Consider the following 27,969-nt stretch of genomic DNA (forward strand, 5'->3'; position numbering starts at 1 on the left):
TATGAATAGTGGCTTAGACGCTTCATCAGGTTAGGGGTCACATAGACATTCATTAACCGCGGTGAACTGCTATTATTTTTTATTTTACCTGTTAACTTTTACTACTAGATATATTCCTTTTCGTGTCTAGATGTTGAATAATTTGCATATATTTTAATTTAGAATTTCTAATTTGTAACTGTTTTTTTGACATTTATATTTGCACCCTCGTTTGTCTAATAAAAAATTGCTTCTGTCTTTTTTTTTTTTGAGTTTTGTAAAAAACAAAGATTAACTGTATGAGAAAATGGAATAATTCGTCTCTTTTGCTTTACTCTATGAGAAAAAGAAAAAAGAAAGGAAATTATTGAGAAGGGTAATTAAACAGCAAAATACGTTGAAATGCTAAATCGGGAGACAAGGGGGAGGGAGAGTCTTGTACACCAAAACTCAGAAATGAACACGCATACATAGATAGAAAACTTGAATGAATGTTTCATTGTATTCTACAAAACTAGCACTACTACTTTAGTAAGCAAACCCACAAAAAGTAATCAAAGATCCTTTTTCCTCAATCGATTTTGTTATCAGGGTTTGCCCCAAAAGAGTTATGGATGATGACGTGGTGCAGCGAGTATTTGAAGAAGGAGGGCGGCAACAACAGCAGCCTTCAACTTCTTCTTCTTCTTCTTCTCCTTCCATTCTTCAATCTCTTCCTCTTCACCTCGTATGTATACTTGCCAATTTTCCATAACTTTTTGCTTTCACTTGGATATTGTGGCACGTGACATATCTTTTTTGAAATGTTGCAGTCCTTTGATCATGGCTATTACTTGTTGGTTAAATCTATTCAAGAACTTCGTTCTAAGAAGGACGGTCTTGTAACTGTTGGCATTGGTGGCCCAAGTGGCTCAGGTAAAACCAGGTATACATACTCCTCTCTTTGCATCCTAAGCTTTATCCATTACTACTAATTACCTACCTACTTAATCATGTCAAATTCAATCATTTCTGAAGCTTAGCGGACAAAGTTGCATCTGTCATTGGTTGTATTGTTGTCTCAATGGACAACTATCGCACTGGAGTCGACGATGGCAATGATATGGATTTAATTGACTTTGATCTTCTTGTCAACAATCTTGAGGTATTGTGTTTTTTTTCCGTCTATACCTATTAAACATGAATTTTAACTGATATTGGGTAAATGTATGTATCGGAAACATGCATTATGTAAGGTCTGCGTACCCTTTACCCTCCCCAAACCCCACATTGTGGGATTTCACTGGGTATGTTGTTGTTATTGCGTAAATGTATGTATCTGTTCTTCATTATGGTATTTCCTCTTCAAACTTGTTTTTAAACTGCTTTATTTGAGCCAAGGGGTAAGGCTGCGTACGCACCACCTTCCCAGACCTCACTTGTGGGAATACACTGGGTATGTTCTTGTTGTTGTTATTGGGTTAAATGTATATCACCTCTTTGCTCTGAGGCCCAAACATAGTTTTTACTTTTTCTTTTTTGGTTTAGGATAATAGGATTTTTTGTAAAGTTCAGTTGTCTGTAGATTTCAGTGCCAGCAGCCTTGGAATACATCGGTCAATTGGCCTAATAATTTTAGAACAGTTTAATCTCTCTGTGTTGTGGTCCTTTATCTGATCACTTTAAAATTTGTTTCCTGTTTGAGTAGGACCTGATAAATGGTCGTGATACATTTATCCCAGTGTTTGATTTCCAAGGGAGAAGACGTATTGGTACCAAAGCAATAAAAAGTAGCTCATCAGGAGTGGTGAGAATGCTTACTATTTGTTTCCCAGTCCTTTCTAAATCTATGTTTTGATGATCATTGTTTCTATAGGTAATAGTTGATGGTGCTTATGCTTTGCACGCAAGACTACGGTCTTTGCTAGATATACGAGTTGCTGTGGTAAAATCCATATCTTTTCACGCTGCATTCTGTTTAACCATGGAGCATTTACTTCTATATGACTCATACAAATAGTTACTGTTTGCCTGTCACTTAGGTTGGCGGTGTTCACTTCAGTCTTCTTTCTAAAGTTCAGTACGATATAGGAGAATCTTGCCCGCTGGATTCCCTAATCGACAGTATTTTCCCTCTGTTCAGGAAGCATATTGAACCAGACCTTCATCATGCTCAGGTAAAATTTGAAGTCTCCTATGCTAATTTGTCTTCTTGCAAAATTTTATTAATTCCCTATGTACTTATGCAGATTAGAATTAACAACAGTTTTGTCTCATCATTTAGAGAGCCAATTTACAAGCTCAAATGCAAAAGTGAGGTGTGTAAGGCTCACTTCTAATTTCTAAATGTTACTCTATGGAATTTAATGGTATGCGTTCTTACTTTTACGCGAGAGATTGTCTAGTCCTTTCTACCTTAATATGAAATGTCATGTTGACATGATTGTTGACATCTGTGTATTCAGTGTTGCTGGCCCTGATACAATTGCAAATCTTGTTAAGTATTTATTGATGCAATTTTTAACATGAAGCAGGTGTTGGGTGGTAGTTCACCCTCTGTCCAATGATAATAATAGTTTTTCTATAGCTGATTTGTTCCTTTTACCTTGGATGTGCACATGGTTTTATGTGCAGATTATACATTTGATCATTCACGGATGTGTGTTCAGTTAATAGGCTTCTTTCTGAATCACTCATGTTATGATCTTCTACTTCCTGGTCTTAGCGTTCTGTCATCTAACTTATGTTCTTCATGTAGCACAGACTGACTCTATGAATAACTTGTTTGCTACATATGGCCTTTTAGAACTTTTATTGATACCAAGTTAATCACTCATTAAATGTATAACCTATCCAGCTTAGGGGATTAATCTGATAATTCAGGAGGCAGTGTTTTTGTTTGTATAAAAGACCTCCAGTTTGGGAGACTACTGTCCCCAAAATAAAGGAGCATGCTGCTTAGAGATCATTCATTTTTCAACCTGTATTTTTATTATGAAGAAGCGTGTCCCCTTGTTTGATGGTGTAATCCAAGAAAGATTCCTGTTTAAGTTTTTTGAACTTTTCATGGTTCCTTAGAGCACTCTACCTTTATATACTGGCTGCTTTTTTGTATAAGAAACATAAATCTGGCTCTGAGTTAAATTCCCTTGTGCAGCAAATCGAAGGTGAGCATGCATCTCATGTATTTCATGGAAAGGAAGCACATGCTGACAAGTGAGTTCTAGACTCTAGGTTCTACCTAGCAGTGCGACATTATTGCCATAACAAATTCTATGAACTATTTCCTCCATTGTGCTTGCACTTTTCGTTGTAAATGGTAGTCACAACTGACTTTCTGGAGGTTTTTTCATAGTTTTATTGAGATGTACCTAAGACCTCCATCTGCAAGTGAAGAAGCACGCATTAATGATTGGATTAAGGTACGGCAATCGGGTATCAGATACTATCTCTCTCTGGGTGATCAACGGATTGTTGACAAAAATTTCATCATTCGGCCCAAAGCTGAATTTGAGGTAAGTAGTTTATTTTGATATTCAATTAATGATCTATGCCTCAATTTTAATCTAGTTAAGATTAGTTACACAAATCATCTATATGGGGTATATTCTATCTAGATCCATTTTTTCCCAATACTAAACAATTTGTCTTTTAAGAGAAAAGGAGGTTTCTCTAAGTAAGAGGTTCTCCGAATCTCACACTTATACTTTATATATATACAAGTTTATTTTCATAAAAAGGTCCCTATTTTGAATAAAGGGACTTCTAGCAAACACCAAAACCTAGTGTAACTGTGTAAGTGTAAAAAGAACTAAGCCTTAATCACAATTCATTAGCTTTCTTGTCTCAATTGATCATTTTTTAACTGAAAAACCATAGTAAAAGGTAGTAATAAGTTGGCAAATATTACCACTTACCATATACAAGAAGAGGTATGGTAAAAATGGTTGGGTGGTAAAGTGGAAGAGGATAAGGAAGGGGGGAAGGCAAAAAAAATTGTTGATGGTTAAGATCGTTAAGGAATGGGGTGCGAATCTACTATGCTTTCATGAAACTAAATTGGAGGTGATCAATGACCGATGTTTTTGTTGGGGAGGGCGTGGATGAAATATGATTTTATCCTGACAATAGGGAGTGCAGGGGACATTTATTATTATGGGATGAGACAAAGTTAGAGGTGTTGGAGGTAGAGAAAGTGGAGTGTTATGAGTGCGGCTCAGGCTCACATTAGAGATCTAGGAAGCGGTGAGGTGTAGGAATTTTGGGGGATGTACGAGCCAGTGGAGGAATGTACAAAAGGGATTTTTGGGGGCGATGCCTAATTCTTTAATGGAATGGGATACACCCCCGCCCCCCGGTGTTAGGAGGGGACTTTGATACCATCATATTTTCAAAGGAAAGGATGGGGTGTACGGTGTTATCTAGGGCCATGGAGGAGCGCTCCCAAAGTTTATTGATTTTTTTTTTTTTTTTTGGAGAAACTGCTATGGATAATTATTCTCTTGTTGATCTTCTTTTGATAAAAACCACTTTCACTTGGGCTAGATCTGAGGATTCCACATCAAGATCTTGACTTGATCTTAGATCATTCTCTTATCATGTTGGGTGAAAGTTGAAACTAGAGAAAGAAATATAAAAAGACTTTTCATATTAAAAAATATGTGGTTGAAAGCAACAAATCTCAGAGATAGAGTAACACTGTAACAGGCGGGTGGAACAGTTACTCGGTGGGGGATAAGCCTTAATTTTTCTAGCAAAGAAACTGAAGATGTTAAAAGAGGAAAAAAGGGTGTGAAACACTGAGGTTTTGGGAGGGTCGAGGTGAAAAGGAGGGAGATCATGAATGAGTTAGGGGAGTTGGATAGGGTAGAAGGGGGAGAGAGTTAGAGGTAAGAGAGAAGGAGAAAAAGAGGCATTGATGATGGAGTTAGCTACTTTAGCTATAGCTCAAGAGATCAATTGGAGATAAAAATCAAAGGTGTTGGCTGGAGGAAGGTGTTCCTAATACAATTTCTTTTCATAGGGTAGCGGTGGCTCATAAGAGGAGAAATTTTATAGAGACGATGGAGATAGATAGGGTGGTGTTCCGGGGGTAGGAGGAAGTAAAAGAGGCTATAGTCGGGTTCTATGAAGGTTTATTTAAAGAAGAGGCAAAATGGAGACCAATTTGGGTGGACTACGGTGGCGGCTTTCCAAGAGATCGGAGAATATGTGAGAATCGTCAATGCTTCATTTATTGTCATCACTCCAAAAAGGAGGAAACAACGAGTATCAAAGATTATAGACCTTTTACTCTAGTGAGAAACATCTATAAGATCCTTTCTAAGGTGCTTGCAAATAGACTAATGAAGGTCTTGGACGAGACAGTTTCTACTTCACAGAATGCGTTTGCGACATGAAGTGTTTATGAGCAAACCCTATCAACAGAAAGTCGGGTTACCTGGAGATAGGACTTAGGCAATGGCGGTTGTTTCTAATTAAGTCTTATTATGTTATGATGCTAGCTAGAGATGAGGCGCTTTTCCCAAAAAAATTGTTTATTGGGACGCCAAGAGAAGTAAGTTTCTTCATGTGATTGGCAATTAGAGCAGCAATCTTAAGGAAGAAGGATTACCTATGTTGGTGTTTTTTTTTTTTTTTTTTGGGGGGGGGGGGGTTGTGTGCAAAAAGTCGGGTGAGGATGTAGACTACCTTCTTCTACATTGCCATGTTACATCACAATTATGGTGGGAAGTCTTGAGATGGGTTGGATTATCGGGGAGCATGCCCAGAACGTTGAAGGACGCTTTATTCAGTTGGAGCTTTAGAAGACAAAGAAGTGACACGGCATGGGATATTACTCCTTTAGCTCTTATGTGAGTAGTTTGGAGAGAGAAGTATGAGAGCTTTTGATAGAACTGAATTAACTTTATACGTTTGAAGAATAGCCTTTTATCCTTAGTTTCTTTTTGGTGCACCCATGAGTTACCTATTTTTATCGAAGGAACCTATTTGTATTGAAGGATGGATATCTTTTGTAGAACCATTTAGTTTTGTTGGTTCTCTTTTTTTGTATACCTCTGTATATGGGAGATTTTTCCAGTATAAATGAATATATTTCTTGCTTGATTAAAAACAACAAAAGAAAAAAAAAAAGATTAGAACATGAGTTTGCATGCAGGAGTTGATTGGTTAATTTGTCAACTTCCAATTGGTTACACAAACATTTTCCTTTTATGTGCGTTTTAAATATTTGCAATAGCTTGAAGAGGAGCCTTTTCTAACTTCTAACCTAAGGAATAGTGTAGTCACCACTTGCAATTAGATGCAACTAAGGACTGATCATATATTAGACTTATTCAACTGCAGCAAAGCTTTCATGATTAATAAAGGTCTGCAGAATTGTCTGTTTCGTGGATATGTTGTTCAGCGAACTGTGGTAAAGGATGTAGTCTTAATTGCTTATTACATTAGAGTGATCCTAATGAACTTCATTGAAGTCAGGATAAATCTCTTTCAAAATGAATTGTCTATCATTAATATTCTCTATCTAATGATCTAGGTTTATTAGTCACCTTAATATTTCATGTCAATGTTTCTTAGCGTAATCCTTTCTGTGTATGGCCTAAAAGCCTCTATCGTTGTTTTTCCTCTTACTATATTGATTTTTTTTTTTTTTAGGTTGGGCGGATGACTCTGGGTGGGTTGCTGGCTTTGGGATATAATGTAGTAGTGAGCTACAAAAGGGCATCAACATCAGTTATTGAGGGCAACTTCTCACTTTCATTGGAAACAATCGATACTCTTGGCGAGACATATCTGGTTTTGAGGGGAATAAATCGGAAGGTATGTATATTTTATCTTGCTCTCTCAAGTTCCTGCTTCTAGGATGATTAACCCGTAGTATTCTTCTTCTTTGTCTTCGTATTGTCTTACTTTGATGAAAATAATATTGTATGCCATTTTTCATTTTGTTACCTCTCGTTGTTATCAAAAGCGAAAAGCGTAAAAAAACTCTTAAGGTCCTTTGGAACTTTAAGCGCAAAACGTGGGCTTTATTGGAAAAAGGCGCTAATGGAGAAAAAAATACAAATGTGTGTGTGTAGTGGAAGATTAATAATCATAAGTAGCACCCAAGGGTGTTGCCTAGTGGTCAATGAAGTGGTTGAACACTTTGAGGTCTCAGGTTCAATTCCCAGTACAGACAAAACACTAGGCGATTTCTTCTCATGTGTTTTAGCCTTGGTGGACAAGTTACCTGGTACCTGTTGCTGGTGGGAGGTATACCCTGGAATTAGTCGAGGTGCGCAAGAGCTAGTCCGGACATAACTGTTATAAAAAAAAAATAATCATAAGTATGAATAACAAATATATGGAGAAAGCAAATGAAATTTCTTACGATAAAATGAAATATCAATTGTTTAGTGTCGCATCTTCAGGATAACGCTCATTAGTGATCACCTAACAGAATAAACAATAATATTATAGAATAAGAGGGAAAGTACAAGTAGAAAGAAAGATTTTTGCTCTTTTAGCGAGGAAGAGAAAGAAGAAGCATATGCTAGCTCAACCGAATAAGGAGAGGTTTTAGGCGGAAGAAAACAGCTCGGCTAACAAGGGTTGCAAGGGAAATTATGCCTTAGAGCCTTGATGAAGACACTGAAGCGCTCATAAAGCGAGGCGAAGCACTCAACATGTTTTGCGCCTTGCTTCAGGGCTTAAGCGTGCCTTTGACAAAATTGTTACTTCTGGACAATCACATGAAGTTTGTCTCAAAGATTGCTTTTCTAACCTATTGCAGTTTGTTCTAGTCTATCAGTTTGTTCTAGTCTATCTAGTTCAGTGTTTATTTGGTGACATCTCTCTTTTTTAGATGGTTGGAGCTGAAGCATCAAGGATGGGTGTTAACGGACCTTGGATTACTAAATCATATCTAGAGATGATTCTGGAGAGGAAAGGTCGTCTCTTAGATGCAGTTTCTTTGTTGTTTTGTTTCTCCCACTTTATCTGTACAAAATTTAATTCGTTGAACTCTTGGTCAGTTATAGTAATGATTTGGCTTTTCTGCTGAGATAGTGAAACTTGAATCCAGAGTGCTTGTGAATGTATAAAAGATTTTTGAGTTTGATTATGGTGGCTAAGCTATTAGGTTTTTATCTTTTCGAACATTATGTTATAGATAGGGCTTCCTTATATTTGGATTTTGGTGTAGCTTTTATTTGCAATGACAATTTGACAAGCAGCGTATTTCTTTTCAGGGATTTTCTTAGGAAATTTATGGTGGGTGAGGGAATTCCACCTTCTAATATTTTGACTATTGCATGCTTATGGTGGCATCATTTAAAACCCTACCTTTTGCAAGCAGAGAAAGTCAGTGACATAACTCTTGTTTGGAAGGAGGGGGTGATGACATGTATTATCTACTATCTCCTTGGCTTGCAGGGGTCTATCCAGCAATATAAAATTTATATTTCTCCCAAGGAAAATGGTAAAAAAGGATAATTCTTTCCAACAATTGGATAGTATAAGCAAATTCTAAGAAGCTATCAGCCCTGCTATTGTCACGGGCTAGAATATCATGGATAGTGCTAATGCATGTTGCCTAATTATGCTTCTTGGGATCCACAAACTTAAACATGGCAAAAATTCACCTTCATTGGTTATTGACTAACTTTAGGATGACTGTGAGACTCTTGTACATAATTCGTGATGTGACTTCAACAATCAGATATTTGCATTCTGATAAATTATTTTGCACTCGCAGGGGTACCACGTCTGAATACACCGCCATTGTCTAATGCACCTAATGCTGTTTTAGCTAGTAACCAAGAGAGGCTAATCACAGCTCCAAAGCCACTTCGTGTTAGTTCAAACTTGGTTAACCCGTTAGAAGATTTATCTCAGCCTTGGACGCGTTCCCCCACGAAGTCCAAAATGGAACCTGTATTAGCAACGTGGCATTTTGTCTCTGTAGATCCAGCACTTGCTCATGGCTCTGTTATGGGTATGTTTGTCTTACTGGCAGCAAGCAGTGATCATGTCACCAATTGTCTATTTGTTTCGATTCCACTCATAAAACAGCAACAGATCCTACTTCTTCCAGGGACGCTGTGCAGCTTGCTCCCATGCCTGATTCATATGATTTAGACAGAGGATTACTTCTTTCTGTTCAAGCAATCCAGGTTCATATTATGTGATCAGCCATTTTTAATATTTTCATCGAATTCTGAGAAAATCTGCTCATTTTTTCACAAACAGAAATTTAGTTTCATTACTGGTTTCTTTTGCAGGCTTTGGTGGAGAACAAGGGTCTTCCAGTTATAGTTGGAATTGGTACAATGAACAACAAAGTTCTCTCTCCTCACCCTCTCTCCCAAATATACTGAAATTCATCTTAGCAGAAGTAACCGTGATTTTCAATTATCCAGAACTGTTACACTAATAAATTGGACAAAGGATGTTATGATGTTCAAAATACTTGTTAGCTATACATAAAGAGGAAAAAAAGCGTCATTACCCTTATACAGCTTTTGGAATTTCCATTTCACCTCCTGTCTCATGCCTAAACTGCAACTGCACATTCTATTTCCATAAATCATCATCAAACTATCTAAATATTCACAAGATAGAATAATATGAAGTGGACAAATATCAAGCTATTCTGTATTCTCAAAAAGAAGAGAATTGCTTTTGGAGGGTGTTAGAGATTTTATCTTAGTTACTGCATTAAAAATGTCATCAATGTTACTCCCTTCGTTTCAAAATGTTTGTCTTACTTTCCTTTTTAATCCATTTAAAAAAGAATGCCTTTTTCCTTTTCAGCAACTCGTTATTTCCAACTTTCCACATGGCATGTTTAATACCACAAGATTAAAGAACATTTTGGCACATTCTACACATCTTTAATTTAATACCACAAGATTCAAAAGCCTTCTTTACTTTCTTAAACTTCGTGCCAATTCAAAACCAGGCAAACATTTTGAAACGGAGGGAGTAATATGTAAGAGGGTGAGGCGACAGATAGTTTTCAATACCACAAGGTGGCTCTTAGCTAATTTCCATACCACAAGGAGGCAATATGCTGGTTTTAGAAACCAAAAGGGATAACATGCTTCTTTTCCCTAATTAAAAAATATCAATGTCTTAGTTCGGTCATAAAGTGCAGTTATTAAACAATGACATTTGACTATGATGGTAATTTAATTCCTGTTATTGGTTCCTAGTAAATATAGTTTTTGCTGTACTGCTAGTGGATCCTTTGGTTAGGAATAAATGTTGAGAAGTGATATCTTCAGTCAAAATTGTCATTATTTATCAAAAAGAAAAAATCAAGCTATTATATTTAGTAGCATCTTATTTAGCCTCCCTTTTTTCCCATGCTTTTTGTTGCCATTGTAGGAGGTCCGAGCGGATCTGGGAAAACGAGTTTGGCTCGTAAGATGGCAAATATTGTTGGCTGTGAAGTTGTTTCCCTTGAAAGCTATTACAAGTCTGAACATGTAAAGGACTTTAAGTATGATGATTTTAGCTCGCTTGATCTCGGTTTGCTGTCAAAGGTACAACATCATCTTTTCTTCTCTTCTGCTCTGTAATCTTTTCTTGAAATTGCAGCTTCATTTGTTACTTTGAATGAAGATGGAATGTGAATAAGGTTACCAACAGAGTCCTTTTTCTTTTCTTTTTTCATTTTTTCCCTACCAAAGTTCTTCAAATAGATTGATAAATTGTGTTATTAAGGAATTCAAGTCTTAGGATTTTGCTTTGGGAAATGTCATGTGGATGTGGGCCAGAGTTTAACTTTGTCGAATGTCCCTGCATAAATGAGTACAAAGATCCTTTAAAATGGAAGAGGTCTGGGCATCCTATATTAGCTCTTATTCCAAAGAGAAATGGGGCAGAGAGTTGAGAGATTTCAGGCCTATTAGCCTGATTGGTTCTTTTTATGAGATAATTTATAAGGTGCTAACTGAAAGAGTCAAAACAGTAATCTCCAAATCGGTGGACAAGCAACATATGGTTCAACCTAGATCGGATTAGTGGATTCTGTTACCTTTCCTAAAAAAAGATCGGATTAGTGGATCAGTACAATGAGAAAATCCTTGGGGATTTTTCATGACTGCTCAATAAATTTGATTAAACTTGTTATAGAAGTAAACATAAAATCAATGCTTTCATGTGCCATTAAGTTGATCCCTATATTGGTAAAAATGGTTTATGGTGCTAGAGTTCGCTTTTTATTGGGAATCATTGGATTGGGAACTTCAACTTTCTTATCGACCTCTACATTGCTTGTTGCGGGTTATCACTTATATAACATGTCTGTTCTTCTTTTCCATATGTCAATGAATAGAATGAATGGCCTTTTAAATCTTCTATATGCTGTTAAGGGGGATTTGTTAGGGTATTGGGATTCATTAGTTGTCTTAGTTACAAACATATCTTTCTTACATTTTTCTCCAGTTAATGAGAGCTTTTATTTGGCACAGAGAAGTTCTTCAAAACCAAGACTTTCATTTGGTTTTGTCTTTGCGATAGATCCAACACATAAGGCCAAATGTTAGTTTCTCATCTTGCATTGTAGTTCATATATAGAAGAGCGGAAAGACCTACTCTCTTCTGTTTCTGAAATTATCTTCTGCACTGAGATTGTCCAGTCCTTTCAGGAAGCTTGTAATTTGTTGTTCACTTTATAATATCCGGTGCAGGCTCTACTTACATTGAAAAAATATTGTAGTACTTATTTTAGAAAACAAATGATGAGAGCAGATACTGCACTTGATCTTAGTCAAAAGGCCGAGACCTCGTTAATTTCAAAAAAGACCCTGACATTTCATTGAGATGAGTGAACAATTTTGGAAGTCTTACTTTTGGGTAAAATTTTTGGAGTACTTGTATTTGGCATAACTTGTGCTAGTCCTGTATACTTGTCCTTCCCTGCCCATGCTTCTCAATTCCTGAATTTGTTTTGCCATTTGTAGAATATAAGTGACATCAGAAATTGCCGAAGAACGAAAGTACCTATCTTTGACCTTGAAACAGGCGTGCGTACTGGCTTCAAGGAGCTTGAAGTTTCTGAAGAATGTGGAGTGGTATGTGTATACAAACACCCCCCCCCCCCAAAAAAAAAAAAAAAAAAAAAAAAAGAGAGAGAGAGAGAGAGAACAAAAAGACACGAAAAAGAATGAGTGGTGTATGTATTTTTTTTCTTTACTTTTACTGAGTAAGTCTCTGTACGATTTAAATAAGAAAATAGATGATATAGGTCAAAATTGATTTCCTTCTAAATGTTGTGAGGTTTACTGTTGGTTTAGCTATTGTTTTTTGCTGTTTAACCTTCTATAGTAGTTAGGCAAGCTGAGTAAGGTCTGCTTAATTTGGCTAGGTCATCTTTGAAGGCGTTTATGCGTTGCACCCTGACATCAGAAAATCACTGGATTTGTGGATTGCTGTTGTAAGTATGATGATGTTACACATGATAATATTGAATTTGCTTCACTTTTCTATAAATATTCAGCTAAGAAATGTATCACCAATGATCTTATTACTTGTTTTGGAACAGGTTGGAGGTGTTCATTCACATCTTCTTTCTCGAGTTCAAAGAGACAAAAGTAGAGTTGGCTGCTTTATGTCCCAAAATGAAATTATGACAACAGTATTTCCAATGTTCCAGCAGTACATTGAACCACATCTTGTTCATGCACATGTTAGTCTATTCTGGAAATATGTTTACTTTTCACATTTCCTACATAGTTTTCACTTGATAGTTTAAATTTTGAAATACAATGGGCTTCAGAGTTTAATGATCATCTAAATCAAGTAGAATTCACTGCTAGAAATTTAGTAGTTGTTCTTTTGTCATCAACTCTTAATAATGTGAGTTTTGCATGGCTACAATGTGAAAGTTTATGTAATTACATCATGGTGTGAATGACTTTATATTTTGTAACAAGTAATGGTGCATGAGATAAGTTTTGTGCAATATCATGTAAATTACAACTGCTTTTGACATAAAATGGCAATAGAAATCTCATTATCTGTTATTTAGTAAATTCCTAGTAATATTCATGGTGCTTTGCCTTTACATTTCTTCAGCTAAAAATCAGGAATGATTTTGATCCTGTGCTCTCCCCTGAGAGTTCATTGTTTGTGCTGAAAAGCAATAAACAGGTCAGTTGCTTCCTGTCTGCTACTAGGAAGGACCCAGACTAATTTCCTTTTGTTGCACTAACTAGCGAACTTTTTACAGGTGGCATATCAAGACATTTTGAGAATTCTTGATCCTACCAAGATATGTAGTTCCGTCCAGAATTTTATTGATATATACTTGCGACTTCCTGGAATACCTGCCAATGGCCAGTTAACAGAGAGTGATTCCATTAGAGTCAGAATATGTGAAGGAAGGTTCGCATTGCTAATACGCGAGGTGTGTGGTTTGAAATTCATACAAATGTAATCATCAAAGGACATGCTGTACAGTTTCTTTTGCTGAATATTATGTGCAAATGCTTGACCATACTGGCTTATGTTTTCTACTGCTACATCTGAAGCCTATAAGAGAAGGAAATTATATTATTCAGCCGAAAGTGGACTTCGATATCAGCATTAGTACTGTTGCAGGACTCCTTAATCTTGGGTATGTGGAATATTCGACAATAGAAGCTAGTTTTTATCAGGCCATTTCTTGCATCACGTATCCCTTCATTTCCATGTCTCATAACTTCATTTAGTTTTGGCAGATAATGTGTATACTATTTTTGTATCAATAATTCAGGGCATTAATCTATCTTTTTCTCACCAATAGTTGGGCCTAGCTTTGTCTTAACTTTTTTTCCTCTTATGGTGATACAACAACAACATACCCAGTGAAATCCGACAATGTGGGGTCTGGGGAGGGTAAAGTGTAGCAGACCTTACCCCTATCTCGGAAGATAGGAGGTTGTTTCAGGAAGACCCTCGGCTCAAGAGAAAACATAAGAAAAGGTCGGATAAGCACACGAGTTCAAAGCAAAATGAAAATGAAACTAAAGAAAGCGAACAAGTCATGATAGAGCAGTCTGAGACAAGGAAGCAGTAGCTACCACAAATAAATAAGATAATTGAAGTACAAGAAACAACACATAGTAGCAAGCATCAAATGACAATAGACTATATATCAAAACTGCGACTACCTACTAGCCTTCTACCCTAATCTGAGTCCTCCATAACCTCCTATCTAAGGTCATGTCCTCGGTAAGCTGGAACTGCGCCATGTCCTGCGCCATGTCCTGTCTAAGCACCTCTCTCCAATACTTCTTCGGCCTACCTCTACCTCTTCTGAAACCATCCATAGCTAACCTCTCACACCTCCGCACTGGGGCATCTGTGTCTCTCCTCCTCACATGCCCAAACCATCTCAGTCTCGCTTCCCGCATCTTGTCCTCCACTGATGCCACTCCCACCTTATCTCGGATATCTTCATTCCTAATCCTATCTCGCCTGGTGTGCCCACACATCCATCGCAACATTCTCATTTTCGCAACTTTCATCTTTTGGACGTGAGAGTTCTTGACTGCCCAACACTCTGCCCCGTACAACAAAGTCGGTCTCACAACCACTTTGTAGAACCTGCCTTTAAGTTTTGGTGGCACCTTCTTGTCACACAGCACTCCTGAAGCGAGCCTCCATTTCATCCACCCTGCACCAATACGATGTGAGACATCACCGTCAATATCCCCATTTCCTTGTATAATAGACCCAAGATATTTGAAACTTCCTTTCTTTTGGACGGCCTGGGTACCAAGCGTCACTTCCACGCCAGCCTCATTGGTCACGTCACTGAACTTACACTCCATGTACTCTGTCTTGGTCCTACTCAACTTGAACCCTTTAGACTCCAGAGTTTGTCTCCAAACCTCCAGCTTAGCGTTCACTCCGCTGCGTGTCTCGTCAATCAAGACTATATCATCCGCGAATAACATACACCATGGCACCTCACCTTGGATTTGCCGCGTCAAACAATCCATCACTAAGGCAAATAAAAATGGGCTAAGAGCCGATCCTGCAGTGCAATCCCATCTCCACCGGGAAGTGCTCCGAGTCACCTCCCACTGTCCTTACCCTGGTCTTTGCTCCCTCATACATGTCCTTGATCGCCCTAATGTACGCTACAGGTACACCTCTAGCCTCCAGGCATCTCCATAAAACCTCTCTAGGCAATTTGTCGTTGGCCTTTTATAGGTCGATGAAAACCATGTGCAAGTCCTTCTTCCTCTCCCTATACTGCTCCACTAGTCTCCTCACAAGATGAATGGCTTCTGTAGTCGAGCGCCCCGGCATGAATCCGAACTGGTTCTCTGAAATGGACACAACTCTTCTCACCCTCATCTCCACCACCCTTTCCCACACTTTCATAGTGTGGCTTAGCAGCTTGATCCCTCTATAGTTGTTGCAACTTTGAATATCACCCTTGTTCTTGTACAAAGGAACCATCATACTCCACCTCCATTCCTCAGGCATCTTCGTCGTCTTAAAAATAACATTAAACAACCCAGTCAACCACTCCAAACCTGCCCTGCCCGCACTCTTCCAAAACTCCCCAGGGATCTCGTCAGGCCCGGTAGCTCTTCCCCTGCGCATCCTGCGAACAACACCCTTAACCTCCTCCACAAGTAAATAAAATTCTTTATGTCTATTCTCTCTCATAAGTATTGGTAAACTTAACACTAATTCAAATGTGAATTGGTTCTTAATCTGCAGTTATATCTTTTGTAGGTTATTTCCTAGTTGGTATAATTTGAATCAAATATTTATGCTTCACAACTTTTGATTTCAGGTATCAAGCAGTCGCGTATATTGAAGCTTCAGCTTATATCTACCAAGATGGGAAGGTACTCTCAGTTTCTGGATACTCTTTTATCATACGGAAACACACTAAAGACTTGTCTATTGTCTTCTGTGGGAAATAAGAGAAAAGGAAGATGTATTGATGACTTAAATGATCATGGAATACAAGACACCTATCTCTATGCGTGAGATACAATGTACATCTTAAACTGATGAAAGACCAGCCTAGTAATAACACTTGATGCTAAACACTTTTCTCTGATAAAGTAACAAATATTATTAATGTATGGAAAAAATGCTCGTAAACAAGAAGTATGCCAAAAAGTAGAAAACCTACAGAAAGAGATGATTTTCTACGAACGCCGCCCAATCTTCTATACATAAAAGAACTTTATGGGTGCACCAAAAAGAAATAAGGGATAAAATACTACTCTTAACTGAACAAAATCCATCTCTACGCCCTCAAATGCGGAGAGCCCTGCATATGAGAGTGCTCGCGATGCAAACTTCCAAGCCCTGCTTCTTCTCCTAAAACCATAGCTCAACTGAACATTAGCTCTTCCCCTGTACTTGGCATCACCTATAATATACCAAACCATCGAAGAATTTTCCACCATAATTTTGATGAAATCAGACAATGAATGAGTAGGTGGTTAGCATCTTCACCCGAACACTTGCACATGAAGCACCAGCTAAGATAAGTGACCCTCCTCTTCCTTAGATTTTCGGCTGTCAAGACCCTCTAGCTGCTAGCCATGTGAAGAAACACACCTTTCTTGGTACTTTCAGGATCCAAATTGAACTATAAGGAAATACAGCCTCCTCCCCATTCAAAAGCTTTTCATAATAGGACTTACCGGAAGACTCCATTATTCCCCCACCCCCATGTCCATACATCATGACTATGTTGTGGTGTACTGTGTTTGTCCCCCCCCCCCCTCTCTCTCTCTCTCCCCCAAATCCGTTTCTCTAAATCTCAGATCCCAAAATACTTCTCCATCTTGTAATCTTCGAATTTGTTGGACTGTTAACTCCTTTTGGCATGAGATACCGTAAATGTTTGGAAAAATAATGCTCAAAGTGTTATCCTTGCACTACCTTCTCCCTCATAAAACTCACTCTCCTTTCAAATCAAGTCGGAATGTCACATTAACACTAAACTCTTCCCATACCTTCAAAATATTTCTCCTCAAACCGCATCCCTAAAGCATAGTGGCATTTTTTGACCTCCTACCTCCCTCGACAAAGCATGTTACTCAATCCTAAATTTCCATACCATTTTCCTGGTAAGGCCTTATTGAACACCCTTAGATCCTTAACCCCAAGCCCTCCTCAACAATTATGAGTTGTGACGCTCTCCCACCTCACCAAGTGAAATTTCCTTGCTCTATCTGCTGAATCCCAAAGAAAATTTCTTTGAAGTCTTTCCAACTTTCCGTTGATGCTAGCCGGCGCCTGAAACAAAGACATAAAATATGTGGGGATACTCAATAGAGTTCTTAGGTAGTGGGAAGAGTCCCAGTTTTGCAATTCAGTACCTGTGCTAAAGCCACTATATTCTCTTCTCCAACTGGCATTATTCACACTTTATGAGATTGATCTTTAGACCTGACACCACCTGAAACCAAGTTAGTACATGCTCCAAATATTCCAATTGAGACCTGTCAGCATCGCAAAACACCAAAGTGTCGTTCGTAAATAATAGATGTGAGAATTTCCACATTGCTATTTCCCCCAACAGCACCAGTGAAGCCCCTCAAGTATCGACCCGTTACAGCTCTATCCATCATTCTGCTCAGCTCCTCTATAACCAAAATGAACAACATGGGAGATAAAGGATCATCCTGTCTAAGCCTTCTCGAACTTCCAAAAAATCCGCATAGGTTGCCATTCACAAAAACTGAGTACGTACCACTACATATGTAATATCTGATCCAACTTCATCTAACTCTAGAACCCATCTTCATCATTTTGAAATCTTGGAACTCTCAGCTAACACGGTCATATTCCTTATTGAGATCCAACTTTCACAAAGTACCGAATTACCTTGATTTCTTCTCGTATCAACCTCTTCATTAGCCACCAAAACTGCATCAAGAATATGTCTACCCTCCACAAAAGCATTATGCGATGTTGAAACTGTCTCGTGCAAGACCCTCTTAACATTATAACACACTAACACCTGTAACTCATCCCATCAACTCAAAGTGGAGAATCAACTTAAGTTTGCTTATCCAGAAATAATAAACAAGTTGTTGCTGAATGGTTCATAGAAGGCATGTCAGACGGTCATTTAAAAAGTTTTGAATCTCTCGAAAATTCTGATAGATGGATCTCAGCAGATAAATTTTGGTCACTGAAAGAGAAAGATGGTTGGATATAGGAAGTGTTGTCACCCAAAAGGGAGTTGTTCCGGCAGAGCAGTCACCAAGATATGCTCAATACTATGAAGACAATCAACAAAAATAAGAGTGGTGACACCAGAATTCCTCCTTGTACAAAACCTGAAACTACTTAAAGCAGTCATCAGAAGATGTAACAAAGAGGACTTTAGGAGACTAGAAGAGAGAATGAAAAATCACTCCCATCTGTCCTAGCCTTGGTGAACAAAGTTACATGGTACCTATTATTGTTGGGAGGTGGCAGGTATCCCGTGGAATTAGTCGTTGTGCGCGCAAGCTGGCCCAGACACCATGGTTATAAAAGAAAAGATTTTGGAAGAATTAAAGAATTAACAGTGATTGAATAAGTGGAAGATTTCGGAGATTTATCACAAAACTGTCAAAAAAGATATCATCGGGGAACAAGAATATATAGCTACAATAAAACTTTGTGGAGGTAGAAATTAAGATGCTTGTGGTTAAGGACATAAAAACACCAGATTTTTCCACCGAAGGTACAAGCCCATGCATAAATTGCTGGTAGAGAGGGAAGAATTGATGACCAAGTGGAGATAAAAAATGAAGTGATAAAGTTTTATCATAATATATTCACGACAACTAAAAACTGGCGACCGTACCTAAGAATGGAAGATTTCTCTCCTGTCGCTAAGATTGCTTGGTTTTTTTTTTTTTTTTTTTTAATCTAGATTTCTCTCCGTTGTCCTCTAACACCTTAAAGTAATGAAAAAGTCGGGTCCGTAGCCAGCCTTATTTTTTTTGGGATGAATTGAATGGAAACTTGTTTCTGGACGTTCAAGGAATCAAAAAGAGGAGAGACTGGTAGAGCTCATCTTTTCAGTTGGATATTAAAATGCTTTTCTTCATGGGGATCTCAAGGATGAGGTATATATGAAGCAACCACCAAGTTTTGTTGCTCCGGAGAGAGGGGAGGGGGGGGGGGGGGGTGTGGATAAAATCCTTGTGAATATTCTAGAATATGTGTAAATATAGTATGTCGCTTGATTTACTTTATGTAGCTGGGTTTACCTTGTGTGCACCCGAAGGGTAGCGGGCTGCGGGTTCCCTTGTCATCAGAAAAAAAAAAAAAAATATTTGCTTGAGGGAATAATCAAGCCGAATTCTCTTCCTCTTCACAGTACAATTTGAGCCTGTCTAGAGCTTGCTCTCCTTGAAAATCAGTTCTACCTTGCTCCAGAAATATTGATGGATGGCCAGGCAAATAAGCTTCTCTAGAACTTCTTTCATCAGTTTCAGCTTTATATCTTTGTGGAGTTCCTCACTATTTTGTCATAGTTTTCTAAACTCAATATTTATTTGAATGCTTATCCAAGAAGTAGATGGATGGTCAGTGACTGCTTTATAGCCTGTAGCATATATAGTACAGAGTCACGATCCCTATGTGACTACTGATATGGGGGGTTTTAGTTGCTACTGCAGGTCTTCAGTAGTCTGCCTAGGTGTTTCACAGCAATTTTGTTGTGGGTACGTAGCTGATTTAACTGTTATCCGATGTGCTTCAGGACTGATTCCTGATAATTTATGTTTTCCTACTAATAATGCTGCACTCTATCTCCTGCACAATTAGTTTCAACGTTAAACCCTTAACACATTCCGTATCTTGTTTCTTCGTGTTATATATAGTTGATATTACATATTTAGATACACTTTTTCATGCATTAACACTTATGCGGCTTGGTTTCTGTGGAAGTAAAGGGTTCTTCTTTTCAGATTCTTATAGAGGTTGATCATCTACAAGATGTGCCTAGTCCTTACATACAAATTAAAGGGGTCAATAAAGAGGTTGTGGCGGCTGCTGGCTCAACACTCAAACTAGATGGTTCATATACTACAAAGGTTTTGACTTCCGGTTTCTTTTTTTCTTTTTCTTTTTCTGATTTGACATTGATATGTATATCAGACGGATGTTCTGTCTTATGTCAGAAACAGTCCAAACTGATAGCTTACTTTTCTAAATTTCTTCACAGAGTTATCTTCAACTAGTTCTAGAAAGGTTGCCTGCATTAGAGGGAAGTTCAAGTGGTATCCATTCCCAACAGGCAGCAAGGTTGCAAGAACTTGTGGAATACATACAATCTCAGGTAATCATACTTGGTGGGCCGGCATACCTCAATTTTTTGGTTTCTCTTGATTGATATATTGATGTGAGATGAATGTAGATGGGAGCTTCGCAAGCACTGAGGCTTGGTCTTGCTTATATACATGATAATCTACTGGTCTTTCCTGTTAGGTTTAGTAACTAGCTGGAAGTGGTTGAGGCCAATATTTACGTCGATCGTTTGTTTCTGAGTTCGTCGTTGTTCATGCATTTGCTGAGAAACATTCTGTGTTTAACTATGCCGTTTGTGTTATTTTTGACTCTTCTAACTTAAAATGGAAATTGGCTCAAGTTAGCATTTGATACAAATATAGGAGCTCAAAAATAACATACAAAATTTGGCTTAACCTTTAACCTGAAAACTTGATTAGGCTGTTGGATTAATGATGGTAGGGTCCACTGGTTGCCTTGGACGATAGTCTGGACATGGTTGTTGGAATTGGTTTTTCTTAATTAAAGAAGAATGGTTGTTGAAATTGGTTTGCACTAGAAATTCTGCTGATAGTTCTGTCTTCCTCCAAGCTTGAAAATCTTCAAGGCTATCCATGAGGTTTCATTATCTTGTTTTGTTTTGTTTTATTATTTCTCCTTTTCATTCAAAACTATATAAAGCTGCTTCTTCGTTAACTTTTTCTTTTTCTTTTAATATGGTAATTAACATTTTTGGTACTTCAACTGTGGGGTTTTTTATGCTTTAAACCTTGAGCATTGTTTGTTTCATTTATGTTCCTCCAACTATAAAAGAATTTTGCAGATTTGTCTTTTTGCTCAATTTTTGGTTAAAACCCCACCTCAGTCCTTTCTTAACGCTATGAACTTGCCAATTCCTCGATTGCTTTGGTTTGTGAACCGCTGATGTTTTTTTGCTATGTTGAGGTATGATGGGGCTTTATCTATTGTTTGGGTCTTATACTCCCTCTTTACCAAATAGAATGGTACAATTACTATCTTGGGTGTCAACAGTAAATATTGGCTTTTCTAATATTATAAATATTTTAAAATATAGAAATTGTCATATATACTTTGTAGTACCTTTTATGCATGTCTAAGTTTTTAAGTTCATCTGAAACACTTTTGAAATTGATGTCCGAATTAATAGCAAAATAAGATGTATTGACCCTCGCACTTCGAATATCATCACTTTTTAGGACCGAGGGTGTACTCATTAGGGTACTAAGAAAACTTCAAAATTGCCCTTCGGTGTATCATTAATGCCGCCTGTGGCTTGTTTCCCAATCAACTTTGGAGAAAAAAAAAAAATCACAAGTGGGTTAAACTGTGCCAAATGGCTAGTACCTACAAAGGTCCTTTGGTGGGTGTTTGAGAAAAAAGAAATTCATAAATATATAAATGCCATAAAAGACATGATGGAGCTGTCACTAGCTTGAGAACAGTAGTAGGGAATACAAACGAGGTTTCCATAACCTTGGGTTTACACCATAGATCAACATTGAGCTCGTACTTCTTAACCTTGGATGGATGAGCTAACCAACATAATAAAAGATGAGATTAAATGAGATTGCGATGCCTAAATGCAAACAATTCAGATAACTAGGTTCATTGTCTCAAGAGAATGGAATGATAAATGAAGATGTACGCATATAATCAAAACCGTATGGTTGAAATGGAGAAATGCTACCAGGGTGTTGTGTCATAGAAGGATGTCTACTAGCAATGTTATATGGTGAGTGTTGAACGGCTAAAGTCCAATACATCCACAAGATGAGCGTCGTAGAGATGTGGATGCTAAGATGGATGTGCGGTCATACAAAATTAAACAAGATTAGAAATGATTACATTCACGAGAAAGGTTTGAGTAGCACATATGTCGCGTGATATAGTATGGTCATGTCTTGCGTTGACCGCCAAATGCACCGATATGTAGATGTAAAACCATGGTGAAAAAGGTCATAAATGGGGAGAAGGTAGATGCAAAATCATTTGGAATGAAGTTGTCTCGAAGGACCTACAATTTCTTGGGATCTGTGCAAATTTAGCAAAAGATAAGGCACAATGGAAGAATAAGATATATATAGGAGATCTCTATTTACTTTACGTCATGCTTATTTAGGAGTTGTTTAGTGTTTCAGAGATTTATATGTCAGTAAAAATAAATGGACTATGCCTGAGCATACATTAGATCTTCTAAGCTGCTGGATTAGGAGAGGGGGCAGTAAGAGTCAGAAGAAATGGTGGAGATTTTGAAGATAAAATTAACAGCATCCAGAAAGTCAAAGTAAGATGCATTGCTACATTTTATTTTTGGTGTAAAGAACATTGCATAGAAGAAGCTGAACAGTTAGTAGATCTTTTAGGTTCTTTGTAAGTAGCCTAGGCTGTTCTTAACAATTTTTCGGAGGTCGCCAGCATGTCCTTAATGCTGAGGAATACAACTTTACCGGTTTTAAAAAATATATATATAAAGAATTTTTAGTGTCTTATATTTTTATTTTAATAATATTGGCATGCGATGCGTTTAAATGGAGTAGCATGGTCAGCAAAGACCCATATAATCGATCTTAACTTGTTTGAGTGACCAAAACTGTCATTTTCTTTTGAAATTGAGGAAATATTTCCTTAGTTTAAAACTGGACGAAAATGAAGGAAAAGTTTAAAACTGGACGAAAATGGAGGAATAGGATTTCATCTTTGTGCACTTCTTTTAGTATGCAAATTAGCACTTTCTAGCATCAATGACGGTTAACTTGATATGAAAGGTCAAGGCTAAAGCAGACAAAAAGAGTACTTAATGAAAGAAAAACTGCACGGAACTGTCAACCAGAATAAATTAAAGTTATCATCTACTTGTATAGATATATGAGGGTTATAATAAGAAAGTATTATTTAATCAAAAGTCAATTAGAAAGTATTATTTAATCAAAAGTCAATTAGCTATGCATTAATCCCAAAGTAGTTTGGGTCGGCTAGTTTATCAAAAGGTATACAACAACAAACAACCTAGAGTGATCCCACAAGTAGGGTCTGGGGAAGGTAGGATGTATGCAGACTTTACCTCTACCTGTGTGAGGTAGAGAGACTATTTCCGGTAGACCCTCGGCTCAGAAAAAGTATCTGGCACAAATAATGTCAGAAAAGAGATAGCAAAATAACAAGATACAGAAAAAATGTGGCAACAAATAGTAATACACATCAAGGAATAAGAAACTAAGTGATATTGATATACTACTACTAAAAGAGGTTGGAGGAGACCCGCCTCCTCCCTCCCCACACAGAAGTCGACAACACGTAGTTACCTTCTACCCTTTTACTCTAATCCTCGACCTCCTATCTTGGGTCATGTCCTCAGTCAGCTAAAGTTGTACCATGTCCTGTCTAATTACCTTCCCCCAGTTCTTCTTCGGCCTACCTCTACCTCTCCTAGCTCCTGCCACCGCCAACTTCTCACACTTCCTTACCATTTCAGCCTTGCTTCTCTCATCTTCTCTACCACTGATGCCACTCCCACTTTGTCGCGTATAATTTCGTTCCTAATCGAATTTCTCCGAGTATGCCCACACATCCATCTGAGCATCCTCATCTCACCTACCTTCATTTTCTGAAGGTGGGCATTCTTGACTGGCCAACACTCTGCCCCATACAACAATGCTGTTCTAACCACCAATCTGTAGAAATTTCCTTTAAGCCTTGGCGCCACCTTTTTATCGCACAATACCCTCGAGGCAAGCCTCCATTTCACCCACCCCGCTCCAATACGATGTGTGATATCATCATAATCTTCCCATCTCCTTGTATTACGGACCCAAGATACTTGAAGCTTTCTCTATCGGGTATGACTTGTTCTTATATCTTCACTTCTACCTCCGTCTCATGTGCTACGCCACTGAACTTGCACTCTAGGTACTCCGTTTTAGTCCTGCTTAACCTGAAACCTTTAGACTCTAAGGCCTCTCTCTAAACTTCCAGCCTATCATTAACTTCACCACGCGTCTCATCGATCAAAACTATGTCATCTGTGAATAACATACACCACGACACCTCTCCTTGAATATGTCGTGTCAATTCGTCCATCACTAAGGCAAATAGAAACGAGCTAAGAGCTAATTCCTGGTGCAACCCTATCATGACCGGGAAGTGGTCAGAGTCACCTCTCACTGTCCTAACCCGAGTCTTGGCTCCATTGTACATGTCTTTAATAGCCCTAATGTAAGCTACAGGTACACCTCTAGACTCCATATATCTCTATAGGACCTCCCTTGGGACTATATCATACGTCTTTTCCAAGTCAATGAACACCATGGGTAAGTCTCTCTTCTTGTCCCGATACTGCTCCAACAATCTTCTTACAAGGTGAATAGCTTTTGTAGTCTATCGCCCGGCATGAATCCAACTAGGATCTCGGAGATAGACACAACCCTCCGCATCCTCAGCTCGACCACTCTCTCCCAGACTTTCATCGTGTGGCTTAGGAGCTTGATGCCCCTATAGTTATTGCAGTTTTGGATATCACCCATGTTTTTGTATAACGAAACCATAGCGCTCCTCCTTCACTCCTCTGGCATTTTAGTCGTCCTAGATATGACATTAAACAACTTAGTCAGCCATGCTAGACCTGCCTCACCCGCGTTCTTCCAAAAATCTACCGGGATCTTATCTGGCCTGATTGCTCTCCCCTTGCTCATCTTACGAATTGCTATCTTAACCTTTGTAACCTTTATGCACCTATAATACCCAAAATCTCTACGACTCTCTGAATGTTCTAACTCCCCCAGCATGATATCCTTATACCCTCCATCATTCAAGAGCTTATGGAAATACGTCTGCCATCTCCTTCTAATGTGTGCCTCTTCTACCAACACCTCGCCATTCTCGTCCTTAATGTACTTAACTTGGTCTAGATCACGAGCCCCCCTCAACCTCGCCTTGGCGAGCCGATACAACTTCCTATCCCTGCCTTTGAGCTCAATCTCTTCATACAGGCGCTCAAAAGCAACCGTCTTTGCCGCCGTGACCGCGAGCTTCGCCGCCTTTCTCAGAGTCTTAGACTTCTCCCTATTCCTTCTCTTGTCCTCCTCATCTAGGCTTTGCACAAGTGTCGTATAAGCAACTTTCTTGGCTTCAACTTCTCCTTGAACCTCCCCATTCCACCACCAGTCCCCTTTATGCCTACCTGAGTTACCTCTCGAGACCTAACACCTCCTTAGTTGTTTTCCTGATGCACCAGCTGTCCTAGCCCACATACTATTTGCGCCCGCACTACTCCCCCAAGCCCCCATCGCCACCTTCTTCTCCCCAATCTCCTGAGTTTTGGCCTCAGTCAGGCCTCCCCATCTAATCCTTGGCTGATCATATGCCACCCTCTTCTTTTTCTTTCTCCTAACATCTAAGTCCATCACCACCAGCTTATGTTGGGTTGTAAGATTCTCGCTCGGGATAACCTTGCAGTCCTTACAAACACCTCTGTCACCCTTCCTCAAGAGCAAGTGATCTATTTGAGTCTTAGCCGCCGCACTACGGAAGGTCACCAAGTGCTTCTCCCTCTTCCGGAAGCCAGAGTTAGCTATGACCAACTTGAAAGCTTTGGCAAATTCTAATAGCGAAACTCCTCCGTCATTCCTATCCTCAAAGTCGAAACCACCATGAAAGTTGTTGTATCCACTTGTAGTAACCCCTGTATGACCATTAAATCTCTTCCTATCAATATTTTCTCGGGATACATCTTACAACCTCGTCCAACTCCTTCCAGAAGCATTTTTTTGTCGTCCTCGCCCTAACCCGCCTGCGGTGCATATGCACTGATGATGTTAAAAGTTGACCCGTCTAAAACTAGCTTAATAGTCATCATCCTATCATTCACCCTCCTAACCTCTACCACTTGATCCCTCAGTTCCTGGTCTACTAAAATACCTACTCCATTCTCTTTTTTGGTAAGCTAATGCAAATTTGATAGTTTTCTTTGTGCATTTGAGGTATATTCGCAGAGTCGTCCATGATAAAGCATATGTTAACGTTTCAAAAATTCAATGGATTATGCAGTTTGCGTTAAAGCATCGCCTTTGTACAGCTTTTCAGATTCGATATTCTTTATGAAGTCTTTTCAATTTCGATATTCTCGTCCTCCCCTTTCCCCATTTGGGAAAAGAAAAACCTTGCCAAAAAGGTACAAGGAATTTTAATAGTATGATGTGTATGACGGAAAAACCTTCCAACAAATTAAAGTGACTTCCCTCACTTTGGGCGCAAGCCTTTTTCCTTCACAACTATCTCAACTTCTAATTTCATATCACTGCTCCTACCAATATACATTGTTATCAATATAGTAAAAGTTTTCATCAATACGTTATCCGATTTGCTAAAATTATCATTGTCTTTTATGAAGTTTTCTTTAGAAATGTTTTCAACTGTCCAACCAAACAGCTGAAATCATTTTCCAGAAAATAAATCATCTTTCGGAGAAAAACAATTGCGGTAAATATTTTCCGTCATACTAAACACATAAAACAAGAGTAGGAAGTTTTAACTTTTAACAGCAAAGGCCATATGGATGACAGCCTGACCCTGTCCAGTAAAGAAGCTCTTTCACGTACGTCCCATTAATTCATGAATCTCATATGCCTTCGTGTAATGCGCCACCTATTTCCCTCATCTACTAGTTTTAACATTATGGTATGCTTCTACAGTGTTATAGTATGTTGATTGAGCTCACTCACATACTACTTAGACATTGTGGTTTGTTTCTACACTGTTATAACATCTGGGTTGAGCTTACTGCGTGAAATCAAGTCTAATGGTTAGTCAGTCTCTTATTGATTAGTGTTTTTGTGTATTGCAAACAGGGAAGCAGTTCATCTTCAGAGTCCTCCCCCAGTAGAGAGATTTCACCATTGGATGGTGTGATTGAAGACATGCAGTCAAGAATTAAAAGGCTTGAACGATGGCAAATGATCAATACGGTATTTCTTTTTCCCTTTGTTTTCTTGTGTGCCTCCCCTGTAAAACTTCTAATTCTGACTTAATTTCTATCATGTAATCTCACAGGTCCTATGGACATTTTTTATGTCTGCTTTTGTTGGTTATTCACTCTACCAGAGGAAGAGGCAATAGGAAAAGGTTATAAAGTTGATTCAGCAAAGCTAAAGCTTAACCAACAGTGACTGCTCGTTTGAACATTAACCACAGGCATTGACAAAGAACAATCTCATAGTTTTTTGTGATCGTCACATTTTTATCGGGTGACTGATCTACTTCCAATTGACTTCCGATTTTATACCCTTTAAATGTATGATTTCTGGCTCCACATCTGTAAATACTATTCTGCAACTGCTCAATGAAATCCGAGTCATGTAAAGTAAGAATCAATCTTGCAAAAGTTTTCTAATCAAAAGTGAATATTTTCGTGACCTTGCCACTTATATGTGTTTTAATGTATGGTTCCAGCTAACTCTAGTTTTAAAAGTTGAGCATCCACTGACTTCCTTTATTTATATGGTAGAAATGCTGCTAATTAACTAGATAAAGTGGCTTGAATAAATTGAACTGATAGAAGATTTCTCGCATTTCCAAGAAAAGGGAAAAGGGTGGATGGAGGAAATTGAAGGAAGAGAAAACTTAAATAAGAAAGGTGAAGGGAAAGCAGAAAGTACTTCAGTTTCAACTGATTCGTATGCTGCGTATAGTTTATGGTATAAATTTTACATAACTAATACCTGTATATTATGTATATGCTACACGACT

The 27,969-nt window shown here is 38.4% G+C and overlaps 1 protein-coding gene across 7 annotated transcripts; it reads left to right on the top strand.

The window, feature by feature from the left end:
- The first annotated feature begins 332 nt into the window (after positions 1-332).
- On the top strand, positions 333-27,702 carry LOC132067955 (inorganic pyrophosphatase TTM2). 7 transcript variants are annotated; one of them, XM_059461385.1, is made up of 26 exons: positions 377-706; positions 792-894; positions 1,002-1,123; positions 1,667-1,765; positions 1,835-1,903; positions 2,001-2,135; positions 2,208-2,276; positions 3,116-3,174; positions 3,314-3,473; positions 6,619-6,783; positions 7,811-7,895; positions 8,702-8,941; positions 9,025-9,119; positions 9,228-9,270; positions 10,336-10,493; positions 11,916-12,026; positions 12,320-12,388; positions 12,497-12,640; positions 13,030-13,104; positions 13,184-13,360; positions 13,485-13,570; positions 15,749-15,803; positions 19,890-20,015; positions 20,147-20,260; positions 27,072-27,188; positions 27,274-27,702. In XM_059461385.1, the coding sequence occupies exons 1-26, from the start codon at positions 590-592 to the stop codon at positions 27,337-27,339; spliced, it is 2,859 nt and encodes a 952-aa protein (XP_059317368.1). In that variant the 5' UTR covers positions 377-589; the 3' UTR covers positions 27,340-27,702. The 7 variants fall into 7 exon arrangements, with proteins under 7 accessions (XP_059317373.1, XP_059317368.1, XP_059317369.1 ...); XM_059461384.1 differs by having other exon boundaries at positions 383-706; positions 792-904; positions 997-1,123; XM_059461386.1 differs by lacking the exon at positions 2,208-2,276 and having other exon boundaries at positions 379-706; positions 792-904; positions 997-1,123.
- The last annotated feature ends 267 nt before the right edge of the window (positions 27,703-27,969 follow it).

The sequence above is a fragment of the Lycium ferocissimum genome, chromosome 8, assembly GCF_029784015.1.
Source record: "Lycium ferocissimum isolate CSIRO_LF1 chromosome 8, AGI_CSIRO_Lferr_CH_V1, whole genome shotgun sequence".
NCBI classification, from domain to species: domain Eukaryota; kingdom Viridiplantae; phylum Streptophyta; class Magnoliopsida; order Solanales; family Solanaceae; genus Lycium; species Lycium ferocissimum.